A 17248-nucleotide genomic window follows, 5' to 3' on the forward strand; every position below is an offset into this window, starting at 1 on the left:
CCAATTCTTTCATGTAAATGGTCCTCGGTCTAGACTTCCCTTGCTGCGGTATAAGATAGGTGGACAGAAATAATATGAAAAATGCAAATTCGTGCTCGGATTCATGCCGAATATATATGTCTAGATGCAATGGTCTACAAACAAAACTATTCTCTAATATGACCGATCCTTCTCATGTGACCACTCCGTCAGAATGTCCTCAGGGACATCCCTGACAAGGATATGCACATGCTCCAAAGCTCTCACACTCTGCAAGCCGACCCAATTCTTAAACCACAGCACCTGAGCTTCGGGATCCGGGAACCTCTTCCCAGGATCCTCAGCCAATCGCCGCACAAAGGTCTTCTGAACAAACTCCTCAATCAGCGCCCGCGACTCATCCGTCAAATGACCCTCCTCCGACTTCACAGGAATCGGAGTCCGCAGCCACACAACCAGATGGTGAATGCCGGGGTCTAGCCCGTAAGGCCAGTCATTGCGCAAGATCTTGTAGTCCTCGGGATCGGCAAATGGGCGCGGGTTTGTGAAGGGGATGGGCCCACTTGTGATAGCCGCGGGTATAGCGCCGTTGGGTGGCTGCGTGGTTCCGTTGGGGGTGCCATTTGCCGGTGATGGATGCCCGGGGGAGGTCCAGTGTAGCCGCTCCTGACAGATATAGTTCATCATGGAACCATATTGGGCTTTGGTTTCGGCTGACCAGGCTAGATATCGGCGTAAATCGGAAGGTTTGCGCTTGAGGGCGCCGAGATCGTTCCGCGCTGTGGTGGTGGGTTAGTTAGATTAGTGAGGGGAGATGAGAGGAGGGGAGGCGCTGGAATAAGTTGGAGATGAGGAGAGTGTGTTTATGTTCAGATGAGGGGAAGGATGGAATCATGTCGAAATAATCCTCTGTACTTACCGATAATATCGCGCAGGTCCTCCCAGCTGTGAGCGATGAATTCCTCGTCAGTCATCGCCAACAGCTGGTGGTCCAGCGGTGTCAAGTTGAACGCTGGAGGTTGGCGCATGGCAGCGGAATGACGGTCGTATGATGTGTATAGATAGGATGGATAGGATTCAAGTAGAAAAATTATCAAAAAGTCTGTATATTTCGTCCTCCGTATACTTCGAAAGTGGTTCCTGTCAACAAAAAGAAGAGATCAGCGGGGAAAAAGACCCTCCGCCCCAAAAAGGTTCGAACTTCCGTCGGGCGGAATTCTCCCACATGTTGTCGATCCTCCCCTCTTCCTCTCTTCTCTTTTGCTTCTTCTCTTCTTCCACTTCCTCCCTCCCTGAACTCCCCTCCCCCTATACTCCCTATTCCTACCATCATGAGGTAAGTCGCGCAGCTCTCCAGCTCATACAATCCATAATATCCGTTTTCTCCCGCCTGTTACTGGACAATGGCTTACTCCGAGTTTCCCCTAGTGCTGTCACCGTTGGCACGGCCCTCATTCCCTCGGCCCTTTTGGTCGCAGGTGTCTATGCCGTCAAGCCCGAGTTCATCACCTATGCCGTCGCTCTTGCCGGTATCATCACCAGTGTCGCTTTGTTCGCGGGTGGAAGCAGTATGTCGCACCGCGTTCCCCCGATTGAAGCTACTCCCGACCGCGATTGTTCTCCAATACCCAAAAATTAAAAAGGCTAATCATTCGTGTGTTACGTCCCCTGCAGAGCCGCGCAAGGTCCTGAACCCTACTGAGTTCCAGGAATTCGTCCTCAAGGAGATCACTGAGATCTCCCACAACGTCGCCATCTACCGCTTCGCCCTGCCCCGTCCTACTGATATCCTCGGCCTGCCCATCGGTCAGCACATCTCCCTGGCGGCTACCATCGCCGGCCAGCCCAAGGAGGTTGTCCGCTCGTACACTCCCATTTCGTCCGACAATGAGGCCGGCTACTTCGACCTCCTGGTCAAGGCCTACCCCCAGGGTAACATCTCCAAGTACCTGACCACTCTGAAGGTTGGCCAGACCATGAAGGTCCGTGGCCCCAAGGGTGCCATGGTCTACACTCCCAACATGTGCCGTCACATTGGTATGATCGCTGGTGGTACCGGTATCACTCCCATGCTGCAGGTCATTGAGGCTATCATCCGCAACCGTCCCCGTAACGGTGGTAACGACACCACCAAGGTCGACCTGATCTTCGCCAACGTCAACCCCGAGGACATTCTGCTCAAGGAGAAGCTGGAGAAGCTAGCCAAGGAGGACGAAGGCTTCAACGTCTACTACGTCCTAAACAACCCCCCCGAGGGATGGACTGGTGGTGTTGGCTTTGTCACCCCCGACATGATCAAGGTATGTAACCGAAACGCGGCGGTATTATTGTCATGATAACTAATTTTCTCAATTAGGAGCGCCTCCCTGCCCCCGCCAGCGACGTCAAGGTCCTCCTCTGCGGTCCTCCTCCCATGATCAGCGCCATGAAGAAGGCCACCGAGTCCCTTGGCTACACCAAGGCCCGCCCTGTCAGCAAGCTGGAGGACCAGGTCTTCTGCTTCTAAGCGTATAACAAGGAGTCCTTGTTTCATCAATAAAATTTCCTTTGCAGCGTCTTCGAAGCCTCTGTAATCCACTTCAGAGCATGACAGGCACCATTTCATGGTGAATGGGTTAGTGTATAGGGAGGAACGGAGCTAGACTTGTCTATAGACCAGACCCCCTATAGGGACTGGCGGTTGAGCGTCCAGACGTTTCTGAAATGTGCGAATGAGCGACTGCTTTTTGATTCTGGGTTTCTTACGTTATATATCTTGAATGAACTTGTCGTTTGATGCTTCTAGAGTCAGTTGTCTCGATTCTAATCGTCCCGTGCCTTGGGCTGCCTCCCATCTCACTCAGCTAAATGTCTATCTGCTTGCCATCGATCGCAGTGGGCATTTGCTAACTAATTTACTGGCCAATATCGCAATTGCGTTTTGTTGAATTTGACTCCTCTATTTTATATCCAAAGATCCCGCTAACGCCCAGGTCAAATGAAATGACAAAATGGAGAGAAACACCTACTAATCTCAGACTCAAAGTCGACATCCTTCTTCCAAATCCACCGCTCCCGGTCATACTCTAATCCCTTGCCGAAATGTACGTATTCCACACAATCTTGCACGTATTCCTCATCGACACTAAGTTCTTCGTCGGCTTCTTGAACTTCATCATCATCAGAATAGGAGAAATCGTTAGTCAAGAAGACGTTATCTTCTTCTGGTTCTTCGTCAGCCTCTATGTCATCATGGAATGGACGACTTAGCTTGTCATACTCCCAGTCACTCTCGAACGGGCACTATTCGTGCTCGTATTCTTCACGAGAAAGCTCGTGGGGAAAGCTGTCTTGTGAAGACTCCATGATGACGGTTCTGTTAGCTTGATAGTTTGGGAATAAGGCCAGCTTGCTAAAAGTGTAATTGAGTTACGATTGCTAATGCATTCCTTGAAGCTTGAAGCTTGATAGCTATGTTAGTCCGAAATCAGAAGATTTGGAAATTGGTGCTAAGAGGGAAAGGAAGGGCTCGCAGGGGGTTTTATAGGCGTCTAGTTTGGACTCATAAAAGAACGGTCACACACATTCGAGCTTATTTTTTGGTTGAATGCATTCTAGTCACTCAGTAACAATGGGACTATTGTCTGATTATTTTCTTTGTCGAGGATTTCTTTGAGTCGAGGAGATGTGAATGAAATGGTTTCTGGCCTCACGCGCATCACTCGTTGCCCACAATTCGTTTGTTGAACTGTTGATCGTTTGTCAAATTACCATATGGAGCAGAGTAGTCGTGAATACAAATGGATTCTGCGTCGAGGAGACCTCACGTCGGACACAATTCTTTTGTAAACTTCTTTATTGTTTGTAGAATCACCACATATTGTGCGAGTCCTGAATATTATAATCTAGCATACTCATACCCCATTGAAATCATCACGTATTTCCAGTTCTCTTAGAACAAAACCTTTGACACGTCCTTGTTGTCCTTCACCTTGATATTCTTCATCATCAGCACCCAACCAATAGACAAAGCCATAACAGCAGTACCCGCAATCATCATGTTGCGCTGACTGAAAGCATACGCATTCTGGATAGCGATGCGGGTAGGAGATCCAACTTCAAAGCTAAGCTGAATATCCAACGACTCGTAAATATCCGCCCACTGATCCACAGTGTCTGCAGGCAACAGCTCCTGCAATTTCTTGGGAAGTGTGTTGGTCCAGATCGCACCTGAGACACTGCTACCAACAGCACCACCAACGTTACCGAAGACACTAAGCAGTGCCAACATGGCAGCGTAGTCTTCGTGACTGGCAGCGGCCAGGACGGCAACTTGTTCAATCAAGATCATAGTACCACCACCGACGGCCAGGAAAATCTGGCACATGCACATGTATCCAACATTGTGACCGGGGGAACGAAAATAGATCATCAATCCACTAGCGAGGAGGTAGAGCGGCACGGCAAACATGAGCAGCCACTTGAACCGACCAGTGACTCGGATCAAGTATCCACAGCCAAGAAGCCAGACAGGGTCCATGAAGTCGAAGATAGCAGCGATGTAACCGGCTTGAGTGAGGCTGGTGTTGAAAACGACTTGTAGGAAGGAGGTGAAGTAGCTGGCCCAGCAGTAGTAGGAGACCTGGTAGGTGATACACAAAAGACACGCGCCGATCACGGTTCGGTTGGCGAGGAGCGAGAATGGGATGAAGGGCTTTGGTGCTCCCCAGCGCTCGTAAGCGACGAAGGCGACTAGAACGCAGAAGCCAACTACCATCATGGCGATGATCTTGGGTGACTCCCATTCTCCTTCGGTGTTACCGGCGATATTGAACGATGTAAGGAAGAGGATCAGGCCGCCGATCATGAGGAAGATACCGATAACTGTGGTTGGCTCATCATGTCAGCGTGATTCATGCAAAGTATCTCGAGAAAACACGGTACTCACTATCAAACTCAATGATATAGAACCAAACACTCTGCATCCAAGTCCGAGTGCTGCGAGCCTTGTAGTGCAGCCGACCCTCCTTATCAGCCTTTCGCTTCGCCAACTCCCACGTAACAATCAAAGGCAGCGCAACAATCGGAAGAATAATGCAGATAGTTCCGTACGCCCATCGCCAATTGGTTTCGTGGAATTGGTTGGACAATGGGGATCCTGCAAACGCGGTGATCATATAAGGCGAGGAGGTGAAAGCGTATGCTAGACCACGATTGCGGAGGGAGGAGGTATCCGAGGTGATCACGTCAATTGAGAAAATTGTACCGGTGAATCCGACCGTGTAGAATGCCTATAAAGCGAGTATATGGGATCAGCGGTGTTCAGGCATGTACGATGAGCTTATAGGATCCTTACCTGCGCAGCACAGTATGTCGCGATATTGTTGCAACAAGCCATCATAATGAGACCCATGATGGCAATCAAAACCATGATGGAGATTCCCAGGGTTCGGTCCCACAAGTTCAGAACCTTTGCAATTGGCATCACGCAAGCAGCGCCTGAAGGTTGTTGTTAGTATTTGACTGAAAGAGATTGACCATGATGGTAATGATTCAGGATTTCGCACCCATTACACTGGTCACAACACTGATCACAGTGAGTAGCGAGTGTTCCGAGAAATCACTGGTGATATAGGCCGACAGATTGGCAGTAAGACTGCTGTTCAGACCGTTGACAAAGTATAACAACCACATCCTGCAGCGAAGTCAGTCCGACGCTCGTAACAAGGATAGACAGTGAATTGACTCACGAAGCATAGACTATGATCAAAGAGCGTCTCGACCAAGAAGAAGTGACCGCCTCAGCAACTCTCACACCATCCTGTTGATCCTCCTCCTCACCCTCCACCCTCGGAGACTCAGGGTTCAAAGGCAACGGATCTTCATTGACCCCCATGGTAGTGGCATTCTTGTCCATGGTCATTGTTGATAGGGGTGACCAGATACACTCCAAAAAGGACCCAAAGTTGAAAAAAAAAGTAGCTATCCCAAAAACTCAAATTCCCCGGGGCTAGCAGTCACTTTTAAATCCCAGCATCCGGGCCTGGCATCACCGCCGTCGCGTGGTGTCTCCACTTTCAAATCTGATAAAAATTCCCTCTTGCTATGGCTTCTGGGCAAGAACCACTTAGATCTCGAATAGAGCTTCTGATGGAGACTGCACATGCACGCACCTCTTGGCATGACATGGGCAATCCGTCGAGGTCGGCCGATGATCGGAAATCAACACCATATGCATATACGAGCTCGGGCTTCTTTGCGTGAAAAACAGTTTATATCATGAGCTGCACGGCCCAGTGCGTAAGAAGCTTGATGCACAGGCTCGTCGAAGCTACAGCAAGACGAAGGAAGGCCTGCATGCAGCGGAGTGTTGATGTCTCACTGGCATATCCACAACGACCTTCCCAGTGTTACGTTTTGCTGAGTGTTCATCCCGCCCCCACAGTGTAGCACTGGGAGAAGTGAGCTGCTCTCCACCCGAGGATTTCCGAGGATTTGGGCTCATTGGGCCTGGGTTAGTCTGGAAATATCATGGTTTGCCCAGAGGCCATTTTAGTTAGTATGTCTCGGCGTTCTTGGCGACAAGGAAAATTTTGCCTGGAGCCGGGTGTGCAAACAACACGCGGGCCGAGATAAGATCGAGACCCATGGTATGACATATGAGGAGGAAATCGTACGGTACTGTAGCTTCCAAGGAGGAAGTGTTGTATTGATCATAACTTGAGCTCCATGACCGAGCAGGCAGACATAATCAGGGTAAATAGATCCCCACTCAGGCGAGAGAGGGAGCAAACCCTTCCAGTAGAACCTGCCAATCGAAGACCAACGTGCAATTTTAAAGAAGCCCCGCTATACCCGGTGCTTCTCTAGGGCGGACTGGAAGTCAGAGAGATTACCAACTAGAAAACGCACTACGCGATGCAACTAAATCGGAAATGTGGTGGACATGGAAACTCTGAGTGGCTGCCTATTTTTCCCCGTCAAAAGTCAAAAAAATCTCCGTCGTTGCGCCGTAGATTGATAAGACAAAGCTGAGCCGAGACCGGAAGAAAAAAACAGATTGATTAGATCGATATCCTCCCTTGGCATGTTTAAGCGACCTTGGCAGACTGGGATTGGCCGCTTGGTTCTCTTATTTTTTTTGGGGGTTGGAGTCTCATGACCGAGTATAGGAAAAGTGGTAGGAAGGAGTTATGCAAGAAGACCCCAAGAGAATAAAAGAATATTCCGAAGATCATTATCTCATCATCTCATCGAAATAGGATATCGGTTTGAGAAGTGAGTGGTGGTGGTGGTGGGTGGTTGGTTGCTGTTATTGCCCGACCGGGCATCACAAATTCCACAGCCTAATTTCTGAAACTAGTAATATAGCCTTTGCGCACATGATATGTTCGGATTCCTTGTCATAATGAATTTCGGAATGCTTGAAACTTCATTAGAGAGTGCGATCGTCAATTGATCTCCACTCAAAATTCTCATTTGAAGACTTGATGGTGATTGCTGGTGGGGCAACGGTCAGTGAAAGTGCACGCACATTCGATTGAGCCGCCTGCCGAGCAAACCCTCTTGCAAGAGACGGGAGAGCGAGAGCGGAAGAAAGAATAATTAGAGCTAACTCTTTTCCCCTTTAAGGTAATTTCCAGGACTGAAACAAGACAGCGTCGAGTTCCTAATCTATCGTAGTGGAAAACGCGTCACGTGATCTGGACCTGGCTATCATTCCATCTCACAGTTGCAGGTCATCGTGTCGACCTCACGTCCCAGTTCGTATCGAAACTTGCGTTTCGGTCGCTTGCATATTATCATAAATACACTCGCAATACTTGAGATTGCCTGCTTTCCTAGACCCAAAATCATCATGGCAACCTTGAACTCAGATACTGTCACAGATATCAACACACTAGCCGAGTATCTAAGCGACCCGGAAATCCAAGACCTCTCATCTACACCCTCGGTTGACTGTATCGTCATATGCGCATCACAAGTCCTATACGGCGCACAGATTATCTTCGAAGCTCTCCAGAAAAGGCCCAACTTGGCAAAATGCTTGGTACTCTGTGGTGGCATCGGCCACTCAACCAAACTTCTCTATAGCGCCGTCGCACAGCACCCTCGCTACTCAGAGCTGGTTCATGAGATTGACGGCCTTCCTGAGGCTCGCGTGCTAGAAAGAATCTTGGATCGATTCTTTGATCGGTCAGCCATTAAATCTCTGGGATGCCAAATTCTGGTTGAAGACCAATCGACAAACTGTGGACAAAATGCCTCGTTCAGTCGCCGAGTACTCGACCAAGCAGGCTTCTCGGACCAGGAAACTTGCGTTATAAATCAAGACCCGACTATGATGCTGAGGACAAAGGCATCATTTAGCAGAGTTTACAGTGACAAGACTTCAGCTGTGTCGTTTATCAGCTGTCCCATATTTGTTCCAAAGGTCCAACTATCTCAGACCAATATTTTGGAATGGAAGCTTATGGGTGCATTATGCGAGCTTTGGGGCATTGAACGCTTCATTGAGTTGATATTGGGAGAAATACCGAGACTGAGAGATGATAGAAATGGGTATGGCCCCCGTGGGAGGGACTTTATCGCGCATGTTGACCTTCCAACTGAGGTCGAGATGGCATGGTCACGACTAGTTGGAACATTTAGGCATCAAAGACTCCGATAAGGCATAATACTGGGATCGCAAGCTGTACCGGAAATGGTCCTATGAAGCCCGGAAGGGGAGCAGGCCATCTCACTGGCAGGCAGATATTGATATTGGAATACCAGAAAGGGGACGTCCACTAAACATTGTGTTGAAGTAATAGGCTCGATTAGGCTTTGTATCTCGATGTAGAAGAATGAAACCAGCACTATCGCAGAGCAAAGAATAGAGTGGTATTGAGGCATCAATCATGAAATATAAATGGTAGAGAGCGTAGATAGATAAAATAGGGCGGATAGAAGAAAAATGCTATAATATCCCAGTTTCCAAAAAGATTGTTCAAGGTGAATACCGTGGGTCTTTCGGGTCTTTCGGGTCTTTCAAATTAGACAATTCGACCCAGGTCGTAGACGAGCCCTTGTCCTGCAGGATGTTGTGTGGTATCCGCTCGTTGGAGACCCGAGAGCTCGTTTCCGACGGCACGATTGTCGTAGCGCCATCCTTCGCTGACGAAATGGAGATAGTAGTCGTGACCATAGGAGGAGGGAATCCTGGTGATTGATCACCGACTGCGGTTGTGCTGTATGGCTGTTTGTAGTTGTACATGTAGCTCTTCCTTTTGCTTCCGGTGAGGGTTGACTTGATGAAGCGATTGGTGAATGGTCTGAAAAGAGGCCACACTGGTGGAATGGACATGGTGATTAGGACAAGCCACTCCTCAACCTCACCCCAGCAGAATAGAATGCCAACGCCATCTAAGACAGTACAGGTCAGTCAAATCCAACAAAGCACAGCGGTGGCTATCAGGGTGACTTACAAGACGAGTCTTCACTTAGGATGAATTTGGCAGCCCACGTACGGACGACAGCGGCTACACCGGCAAAGACACCACAGCCCATGAGGAAACTCAAACCCCATTTGAGCTTTCGATCGATACGCAGAGGTATGAGCATGTGGATAGGGACGATAGCGAGATAGATGTCTGACAAGGCAGCGACGGCGCCGACAAAGTAGGTATAGTATACGCTCTTGCGGTGGTCACACTGGTCTTGTTGCAGGGGATCCCAGAGCGCTGTGACGGGGGTACATTGGAACCAGACCATCAAGACCTGTGGGATATTAAGAACGATGTTGAGAACGGCGACGGCAATTAAGCTCTTTCGAATCTTCGGGTCTAAAGGTAAGAGATGGTTAGTATATTTACCCAGTATTGATATGAGAAACAACGCTGTGTTCTGATAACTCACTGCTTTGTCCATTCATTTCAATCAAGAATGCAGCGACGGCCACTTTGCCGGTTGGAATGGCGAGATTGAAGAAGAATACAGTAACCCAGGTAAAGAGAAGGAAGTGGTGTAATTCGCCGACTTTGATAATGAGTGTGATATGGTTTCCAAGGCCGTGGAGGACGGAAAGGATTCCAAAGATTTGAGTGATAGCAGTAAGCAACTACATCAGAGTTAGCAAGATAATCAACGTTCCATGCATAGATCTAGTCATACCCAAGCAGCGAGTGACCACATCAAGGCTGTAGTTCCAAATTTGTTCATAAACAACCGCACGTAGACGCGCATAGCCATGAAAATGGTAGCAATGATGGCCAATGTAATGCCGAGGCGCAAATCGCCAGGCCCACGGCCACCATAGGCCGGAAACTTTTCTTCAAGCGACATGCCGTAAAGATGTATAGATTCAAAGGAGTGACGAGGGAAACCTAAGAGCAAAGTTGCCCATTTTGTGAAAACGGGAGGGGATCGGCTTATCAGAATCCGGGGGGCGTAGTCTGGTGCATTTATACTACCATACCATCGACATCGAGGCTGAGAAAGGCGGAAGGGACCGTCTGTGAGTGTCACGATTGAATTGCAAATTCTATGAGGAGGAGGGACGTGCGAACCGGACTAAAACACTTGGTTGGTGCAAGTGTGGTCGATCTTGTGGAGTAACACACTGGGACTATCGAACCCTCGGTTGCTGTTGTTGACCCGACGAGTGCCTCGATTGGTTTCTTCCTGGCCTGACCCAATTTCCCCACCTGCGAGATGACAATGTCCATTGACGTCTGTTGGAAAGCCACCCCGGGATGGCATGACGACGGGCACAATGGTGAGAATTGTTGTTCTTCTATCGTATTCACGGCCACGCCCAACTCCCCTGGACCTGGACTTTCACGGGCCATCAGTTCCATCGCGATCTACTGGCAGCAGCCAATAACATCAACCCTGTCAAGAGAACTCACGAACTAACCAGAATTCAGGCACATCCTAGTTCCGGAAACCATCGAAGCCTCGTATCAAATTCTCCAGTTCGCTCCGACTGGCCAACATTGTCCCACGGTTCGGTGGGGTCAATGCATCTCCCGAGGCATGCCCCCTGAATCATACGCGGTGCAGCACGCCGCAACCATTCGCTTAGACTTCAGCCTATGACAAGAATTTCTGTTCGAACAGACTCTCCGGTCGCGTGTCTCCTGCAGCCCAGCGGAGCTTTCCAATTCGTCGCGCCGGCCACTTCTTGTCCGTCTGGGAATGCCTTGGGCAAAACACTTCAATAGTCATGCCTTCCGTCAACTCACCCTGTGACGAGAAAAAGCTCGAACCATGCGATAGAAGCTAAGAGAAGCCGGTCAAGCTTAACGAACCCACTATTGATTGAAAATCTCGCCCCCATCTACGCCATTTGATCTTTTTCCCGGCTTTGGTGCAAGCCGCGTCTCCTCCAGCCGCCGCTATTCTCTCCACTTTTAAGGCGCAGAGGAGGCAATGATCGTCCACCGAATCCCTGTCATAATTCCTTGTTCACGAGTCACTTCTATTTACGCTGTTGACTTTCCCTATGCACAGTATCACCCTCGCGTGAGGAGTATAGAACAGTTGCCGCATTGTGACCCAAGCACCCCCGCTGAAATTTTGAATCCTCCAGATCGTATCGAATCATCACGTTTGTGTAATGAAATCTGCACCTCGACCTGAGCGTCTCATCCTCGATTTGTAGGATTGCAGGCTCGGGACAACAATCACCAAGCCATCTAATCGATCTCCCCTCTCCCTCCTCGCCTCCTGCTTATCGTGGCGACGGTAGACTCCTCGGCCGGTATTGATGCCCGTCCGGGTAGTTACCGGCAAAGCAACTTGCCGATCCTCTGCCGATCTTTCGTGGATTCCTTTCTCCACTAAGAGAGAACAGTGGAGACAACTAGCACCTCTTTGAATGGTTGATGGCTCTCCTTGGAAGAACGACACGCTATGCTTTCTAAATAACTACTAGCGCCGTGGATCATGTTTATGGTGGATCAATATCGCCTCTTCAACCTTGACTAACTAGCAATGCGACCCAGGGTTTTGTTTAGGTTCCAAGTTCAATAATATGGAGATCTTGTTCAATTGTGTCCCTGTGCGGCGCAAAATAGGCCTAGAAGTTTCATTTCTAACCTCAGATTAAGAGTCCCGAAGAAACGTGAGATACAGCAAGGATGAAAGGATCATCAAGCTTTCCCGACAATGAGTTTACATACTCCTTTGGCAGGCATCCACTTGCATATCCGCGCTTGACTAGCGCAGTGAACTCCCTTTGTGCTGGTGCACTTCTTTTGATCATCCCGGATGACAGTTTCCATCTGGTTATTGCAAAGGCTTTTATTCCAAGTTTAGTTTCCGTCTGGCCGGTGAAGATAGGGATGTTCCATCAATTCCTAGGCCACGCCCAACAGACCAAAAGAACCGACAGTGACGGCGTGACTGTCGGCACTCGTGGAGTTACTGCGAGATTACAACTCAAAAGAAAGTCTTGCCAAGGGGTGGCACGGCTCATGCGGCTTAGCCATTTCATTACACAAACGCTGAAGAGTGGGTTGTCTTCTCAGCATGTCCCTAGAGATGGAAGAAGCCTATTTTTGTTCTCATGTTCAATGCAGCGATGATTACTCCTCCATTCAAGCTCATGTACAACTCCAAAAGCCACGAGGGTCCCACGTGGCTATCGACATGCGCGCACATCAACAACAAAAGCAATGTGAACGTGCCGTCTCCACAATCTGCTTCTTTTCTGATAGAGCAATTGTCCCTGGTAAATCGTCATATTCTTCGAACATCAGATTATCTCAATCGTCTTTACAGTTTGAATATCTACGTTTACCGACCTTCCTCGGACACCTGTCGCTTCTCTTTTCGCATAGAGGTTGAACAGAATAGCCACCGTCATATTCGATGCTAGAGACTGGTGTATGTCCATTCGTAGACATCAAGTAAGGTACGGATTGATTTTACTTGCCGACGCCCACAATGGCGATTAGTTGGTCTTCAGTGGGGCCATAATTGGCGTCATCAACAACATACATATATTCACCTCTCAAGTCACCCTTGTATGCCCGTAATCAGGTAAGAATAGCGTTGTCTACCCATTTTACCGGGCAGTAATCGGTTGTAACCGTGACTGCGGCCACATGTCTTACCTGCAAGGTGCACTACTGCAGTTTATGCAGATACCAAGCAAAATCTGACCTGGCGATTCGAGCAAAGTCTTCCCCGATCGGACAACTCTCAAACGCTTTTCTCCATGAGAAATATTCGAAGTTCCTCTTCCCCAGTCAGACCTCCAGTCATTCTTAAACAGCCCTGTGGTGATGGTTCCCTCGGCCATTGTGGATGGAGTGGGGCTCACCTGTGCGCTCTACCCAAGTTTCAATCTCGATCAGGAGTGGGCCGACCTTACAACTCAGGCACTTCGAGTCGCGCCGAGAACCTGCAGGTTGTTGAACCCAATCACCAGCGTGCAAGAGAGCATGGTACCTGTATGTCTCGGGCCCTTCTTCCGATTTTTGAGATCAATTGGTTATGTGTTGCGGGCTGCTCCCAGTACTAACTTTTAGCGTCTTCATCTGCATGGACATCACAGACAACACGAATCGGACCGGTCGTCTGTCGCTGGAAATGTGGTCCTTTTTTCCGACAACATTTCTGCTTACGCTCGACATATGGGTATAAAAGGGACAGTCGCGATCTCCCATTGAACTAATAGATTCAACAGACATTCCTCCTTCGGATTCCTACTTCCCTTCTCAGAAATGGTCGCGATCACCAGTCTCTTGACAGGTCTTCTGGCCTTGTCTTCTTCAGCTGCCTCTACTGCGATCCGCCGCCGCTCAATCACACCACCAGAAGGATGTCCTATTCCCACATGGACCGTCAGTGACTTCCGCTGGTACAATGGCTCCCACAGTCTTGACTGTGTCCACAACGATGTCGATATCAACACCAAGGGCTGCCTTTGCGGCTCAGGCTGGTGTGAGCCAGATCCTGCGACATGCAATGGCACCATGGTGAATGTCTGCTGGACCGGCATGCCCAGCTACCAACCATGGGGTTACGGCCCGCCCCAAACTCTCGACATCAAGTTTGCCGATGGCTTGACTTGCCACGACGAGTACATTGGCTATCGCGTTCATGATATCGGTCACGGTGCGAGCAATTGCGGCTATGCTGACCGAGGTCTCGGGAGAATCGTTGCTTTCTATGGTTCGTCGAATGAGGATTCTTCCACGGGCCACTTGGACTATACCCTCGGCGACGGGCATGCGCTCAAGTGCGACAATGGGAGCTCTATCACGTACTCTGGAAGTGTGGACTTTGCGCTCACCTGCATACATGATGCGGATTTCAATGCTACTTGCACCGCACCTGTGTTTGAAGTTCCAGTACTGAGCTATCAGTGGGTCTCCTAGATATTTTCTGAGCGGTATGCGCCATTGGAGGCTTTTGTGAAAGTGGCTGGACGAACTCTAGGACCTACTGCAGTTCAACGAGATTCACTCTTCTGTCAATTTAGGCTGAGGCTAATAGCATGTCAACTTGTACCTTCGCACGATAGACTATTCCTTTTCAGATATGATAAAAAATATGTACATCGAGTACCTAAATATCCTCAGGATACCTACTAAGCCTAGACATATCAATGAACGTCGATCATCTTCTGCGCCATTTCTAGGACGATATAGCTAATGATGGAAGTTTCCTCCTGTGGCAAGTTCATTGTTTGTCCAGGCCCTGCGCCCAAGGTCAATTTTGAGTGGGTCATCCTCAAAAGGCAGCCGATGTGAATGTTACCAATCCCAAAGACTACATCACCAAGGCGAGTGCGTCCTTTGACGATCTACAGATTGTGATAAAATCGACATATCTGGACATGCAGCTTGCCGCAGGAAAATCTCTCATCTTTCCCATGATGCCCCCTTTAGCATGCGCCGTCAATAGCCGTTGCCTCTTAGACTAGACGACCACTCAAAATTCCAAACCCCTAACCATTACGCGTCTGTGCTGCGAGTCTCGGGCTCTTGCTTTCGAGACTGGAAAGTCCACAGATGGTGAAATCGAAGGAGGCTCCGAATACACCGTAGGTCGGGAGGCCCCGCTGTGGTTTGATCCAAAGCTTGGTATTGTCACCTGGTAGTATTGTCACCTGGTTCTGGCAACCGCAGTGGAATCACTTGTATGGTGATTTTCGGGAGCATCCGGAAAACCTGTCATATTTTCCTCGGCATGCTTCTCGAGCGCGAGGTGGCTTGATCCTTGCGCAGAGACTTCATTTCGGTGCCGTTACTTCAACGGACCAATTTACCCTGAGAATATTCAACGAAAAGAAGTCTTTCTGCAATCTCATGACGGAAATGGAAAAACTGGCTGGTCTGCCTCAAAGTGATTCTCTCCACTTTTAAGGCGCAGGTAAGGCAATGATCGCACAGTGAGTCCCTGTCATTATTCCTTATCTACGAGGGATGGTTTTTGGGTGTTAAATCCCTAGCACGCAAAGCAAAATCGTTCACAAAGGCTAGAGAGCGCAGCGCAAAGATGACATCCAAGGACCTAGCCAAAATGGGTACACAGTTCAGCCGGAAGGATAGACAGGCGAAGGATATCATGAGCCTATGCAAGCCGCCAGCAGCCATACTGGAATACAGTCCTCGGATCACTGGAAAATCTCAAGGCTTATGCTCGGGATAACTCTGGGGACTTCAAGCTCCAGCACATAGGGGTAATGGGTGTCTTGATACTGCCTCGTCTTTTCTTAAAAATTTTCGCTCTTCAAACCAATTGGGCTGTACCTCCGATTTGGAGGTTCTAAAATAAATTCTAAGCATTTATTCAGACCGTGTGCCGTGCTTTCCGTAAAGAATTCTGTGTAGGTTCCTTTCATACTTGTATTTATTCTTTGCGATCAACAGGGAAGGCTGATAAACAGCAGACGGCTTGCGGCTGTCAATCGCCCATGAACTTCTTTCCCTTAACCAACCACTCCAGCTTCCTTCCTCAGTCACACACCACAATCTTGACCACCATACCTACCTCGTCACTGTATCATCTCTTCAATTGCGAGTCGATCCTATCGCCTGAAGCGGCATGAATACCTTCACCTTGTTCCCTTGCCTTCCCACCGAGTTACGCCTCATGATCTGGAGGAAGTGCATTCCGATGAGAGTCGTGGAGCTTCATTTCATCCACAATGAAGCATGCACCATCAATACCCGTTGCCTGTTGGACTGGACGACCACCCAAAATTCCAAACCCCCGACCATTACGCGTGTGTGCCGAGAGTCTCGGGCTGTTGCTTTCGAGACTGGGAAATTTACAGATGGCGAAATCCAAGGAGGCTAGGAATGCACCGCACTTCAGAGGGCGCCTCTGTGGTTTGATCCAAAGCTAGTATCGTCACATGGTACTGGCAACCAGACTGGGAACTTTCGGTTCATGGTACTTGGGATCCAGATCACCGGGAAGACCTATCATATTTCCTTTGGCATGCTTCTCAAGCACGAAGTGGCCTGATCTTTGCGCGAAGGCTTCATTGGTCCAACTATTCAAATGGGCCTGGTTACGCTGAGAGGCCGAACGAAAAAAGTCTTTCCCAAATTTCACGATGGAAAACCTGGCTAGCATGCATGAAGTTAATTCCAATGCATTTGGGTGGCGATCAAGTATTCAAATCCAACCTCTTTGGAATGAACGGAAAAGAACTCATTCAACTAGTCGATCCATCGGATACCAAGCGTCTTCAGCTCTTTAAGCACCACTCAAATCCCCAGGACCAAGAAGCCCAGGATTGTTTTACTCTCATCGAAGACACCGCGAAGCTTCGCGCCGAAATTGATAGCTGGAAGCGGGGAGTCAAAATTACTTGGATTTGGCGACACTGGATGGCCATGTTGCGCAAATGCCGGGGTGGTAACGATACGTGGTTGAACAACCGTATGGAGGACGTTTGGAACGGGCCTCGCGATGATGAGAACGGAGAACCGCTCGACACGTCACTTCCCCACACATACATGCGTGAGGGATATACTTACGGGGAAGTCATCGACGATACTCGATACACCCCGAACATGGACCACCCTTGGGTTCAAAATATCGTAGCCAATATGCCTACCTTCCGTCCAACGATCATGTTCCGCCTGTTTGTGAATGACTGTAAACAAACAAATGGCTACTTCCGCAGTCTGAAGTGGAAGAAGCCAGGCAGTGACGAATACCAGCGGAAGAGGAGGGTTCGATCAGCGATGTCGAGGCATATTCACAACACCAGAGGGATCTGATTGAGAGGCTATGAACGAACACGGGTACTACGAACTATGCTTTTACGGGGTGGAAACGG

General features: G+C 49.1%; 7 protein-coding genes across 7 annotated transcripts; 4 read left to right on the plus strand and 3 right to left on the minus strand.

The window, feature by feature from the left end:
- Positions 1–153: 153 nt before the first annotated feature.
- Positions 154–1007, minus strand: N7473_011300 (GIG1 family protein; the record flags this gene model as incomplete). The annotated part of the gene is made up of 2 exons (XM_057157239.1): positions 154–758; positions 899–1007. The coding sequence occupies 2 exons, from the start codon at positions 1005–1007 to the stop codon at positions 154–156; spliced, it is 714 nt and encodes a 237-aa protein (XP_057003089.1).
- Positions 1008–1310: 303 nt separating this feature from the next.
- On the plus strand, positions 1311–2485 carry N7473_011301 (cytochrome b5 reductase family protein; the record flags this gene model as incomplete). The annotated part of the gene is made up of 4 exons (XM_057157240.1): positions 1311–1315; positions 1408–1547; positions 1654–2279; positions 2336–2485. The coding sequence occupies 4 exons, from the start codon at positions 1311–1313 to the stop codon at positions 2483–2485; spliced, it is 921 nt and encodes a 306-aa protein (XP_057003090.1).
- Positions 2486–3910: 1425 nt separating this feature from the next.
- mirD (putative MFS siderophore iron transporter) lies at positions 3911–5881 on the minus strand (the record flags this gene model as incomplete). The annotated part of the gene is made up of 5 exons (XM_057157241.1): positions 3911–4842; positions 4907–5249; positions 5315–5457; positions 5526–5653; positions 5709–5881. The coding sequence occupies 5 exons, from the start codon at positions 5879–5881 to the stop codon at positions 3911–3913; spliced, it is 1719 nt and encodes a 572-aa protein (XP_057003091.1).
- A 1935-nt stretch (positions 5882–7816) lies between these two features.
- Positions 7817–8629, plus strand: N7473_011303 (uncharacterized protein; the record flags this gene model as incomplete). Its single annotated transcript, XM_057157242.1, has 1 exon — positions 7817–8629. The coding sequence occupies one exon, from the start codon at positions 7817–7819 to the stop codon at positions 8627–8629; it is 813 nt and encodes a 270-aa protein (XP_057003092.1).
- A 318-nt stretch (positions 8630–8947) lies between these two features.
- N7473_011304 (uncharacterized protein) lies at positions 8948–10281 on the minus strand (the record flags this gene model as incomplete). Its single annotated transcript, XM_057157243.1, has 4 exons — positions 8948–9363; positions 9426–9782; positions 9856–10057; positions 10111–10281. The coding sequence occupies 4 exons, from the start codon at positions 10279–10281 to the stop codon at positions 8948–8950; spliced, it is 1146 nt and encodes a 381-aa protein (XP_057003093.1).
- A 3389-nt stretch (positions 10282–13670) lies between these two features.
- On the plus strand, positions 13671–14327 carry N7473_011305 (uncharacterized protein; the record flags this gene model as incomplete). The annotated part of the gene is made up of 1 exon (XM_057157244.1): positions 13671–14327. The coding sequence occupies one exon, from the start codon at positions 13671–13673 to the stop codon at positions 14325–14327; it is 657 nt and encodes a 218-aa protein (XP_057003094.1).
- A 1672-nt stretch (positions 14328–15999) lies between these two features.
- N7473_011306 (2EXR domain-containing protein) lies at positions 16000–17189 on the plus strand (the record flags this gene model as incomplete). Its single annotated transcript, XM_057157245.1, has 2 exons — positions 16000–16180; positions 16300–17189. The coding sequence occupies 2 exons, from the start codon at positions 16000–16002 to the stop codon at positions 17187–17189; spliced, it is 1071 nt and encodes a 356-aa protein (XP_057003095.1).
- Positions 17190–17248: the final 59 nt, after the last annotated feature.

The sequence above is a fragment of the Penicillium subrubescens genome (assembly GCF_028828155.1).
Source record: "Penicillium subrubescens strain IBT 31985 chromosome Unknown utg000010l_segment0_segment0, whole genome shotgun sequence".
NCBI lineage: Eukaryota > Fungi > Ascomycota > Eurotiomycetes > Eurotiales > Aspergillaceae > Penicillium > Penicillium subrubescens.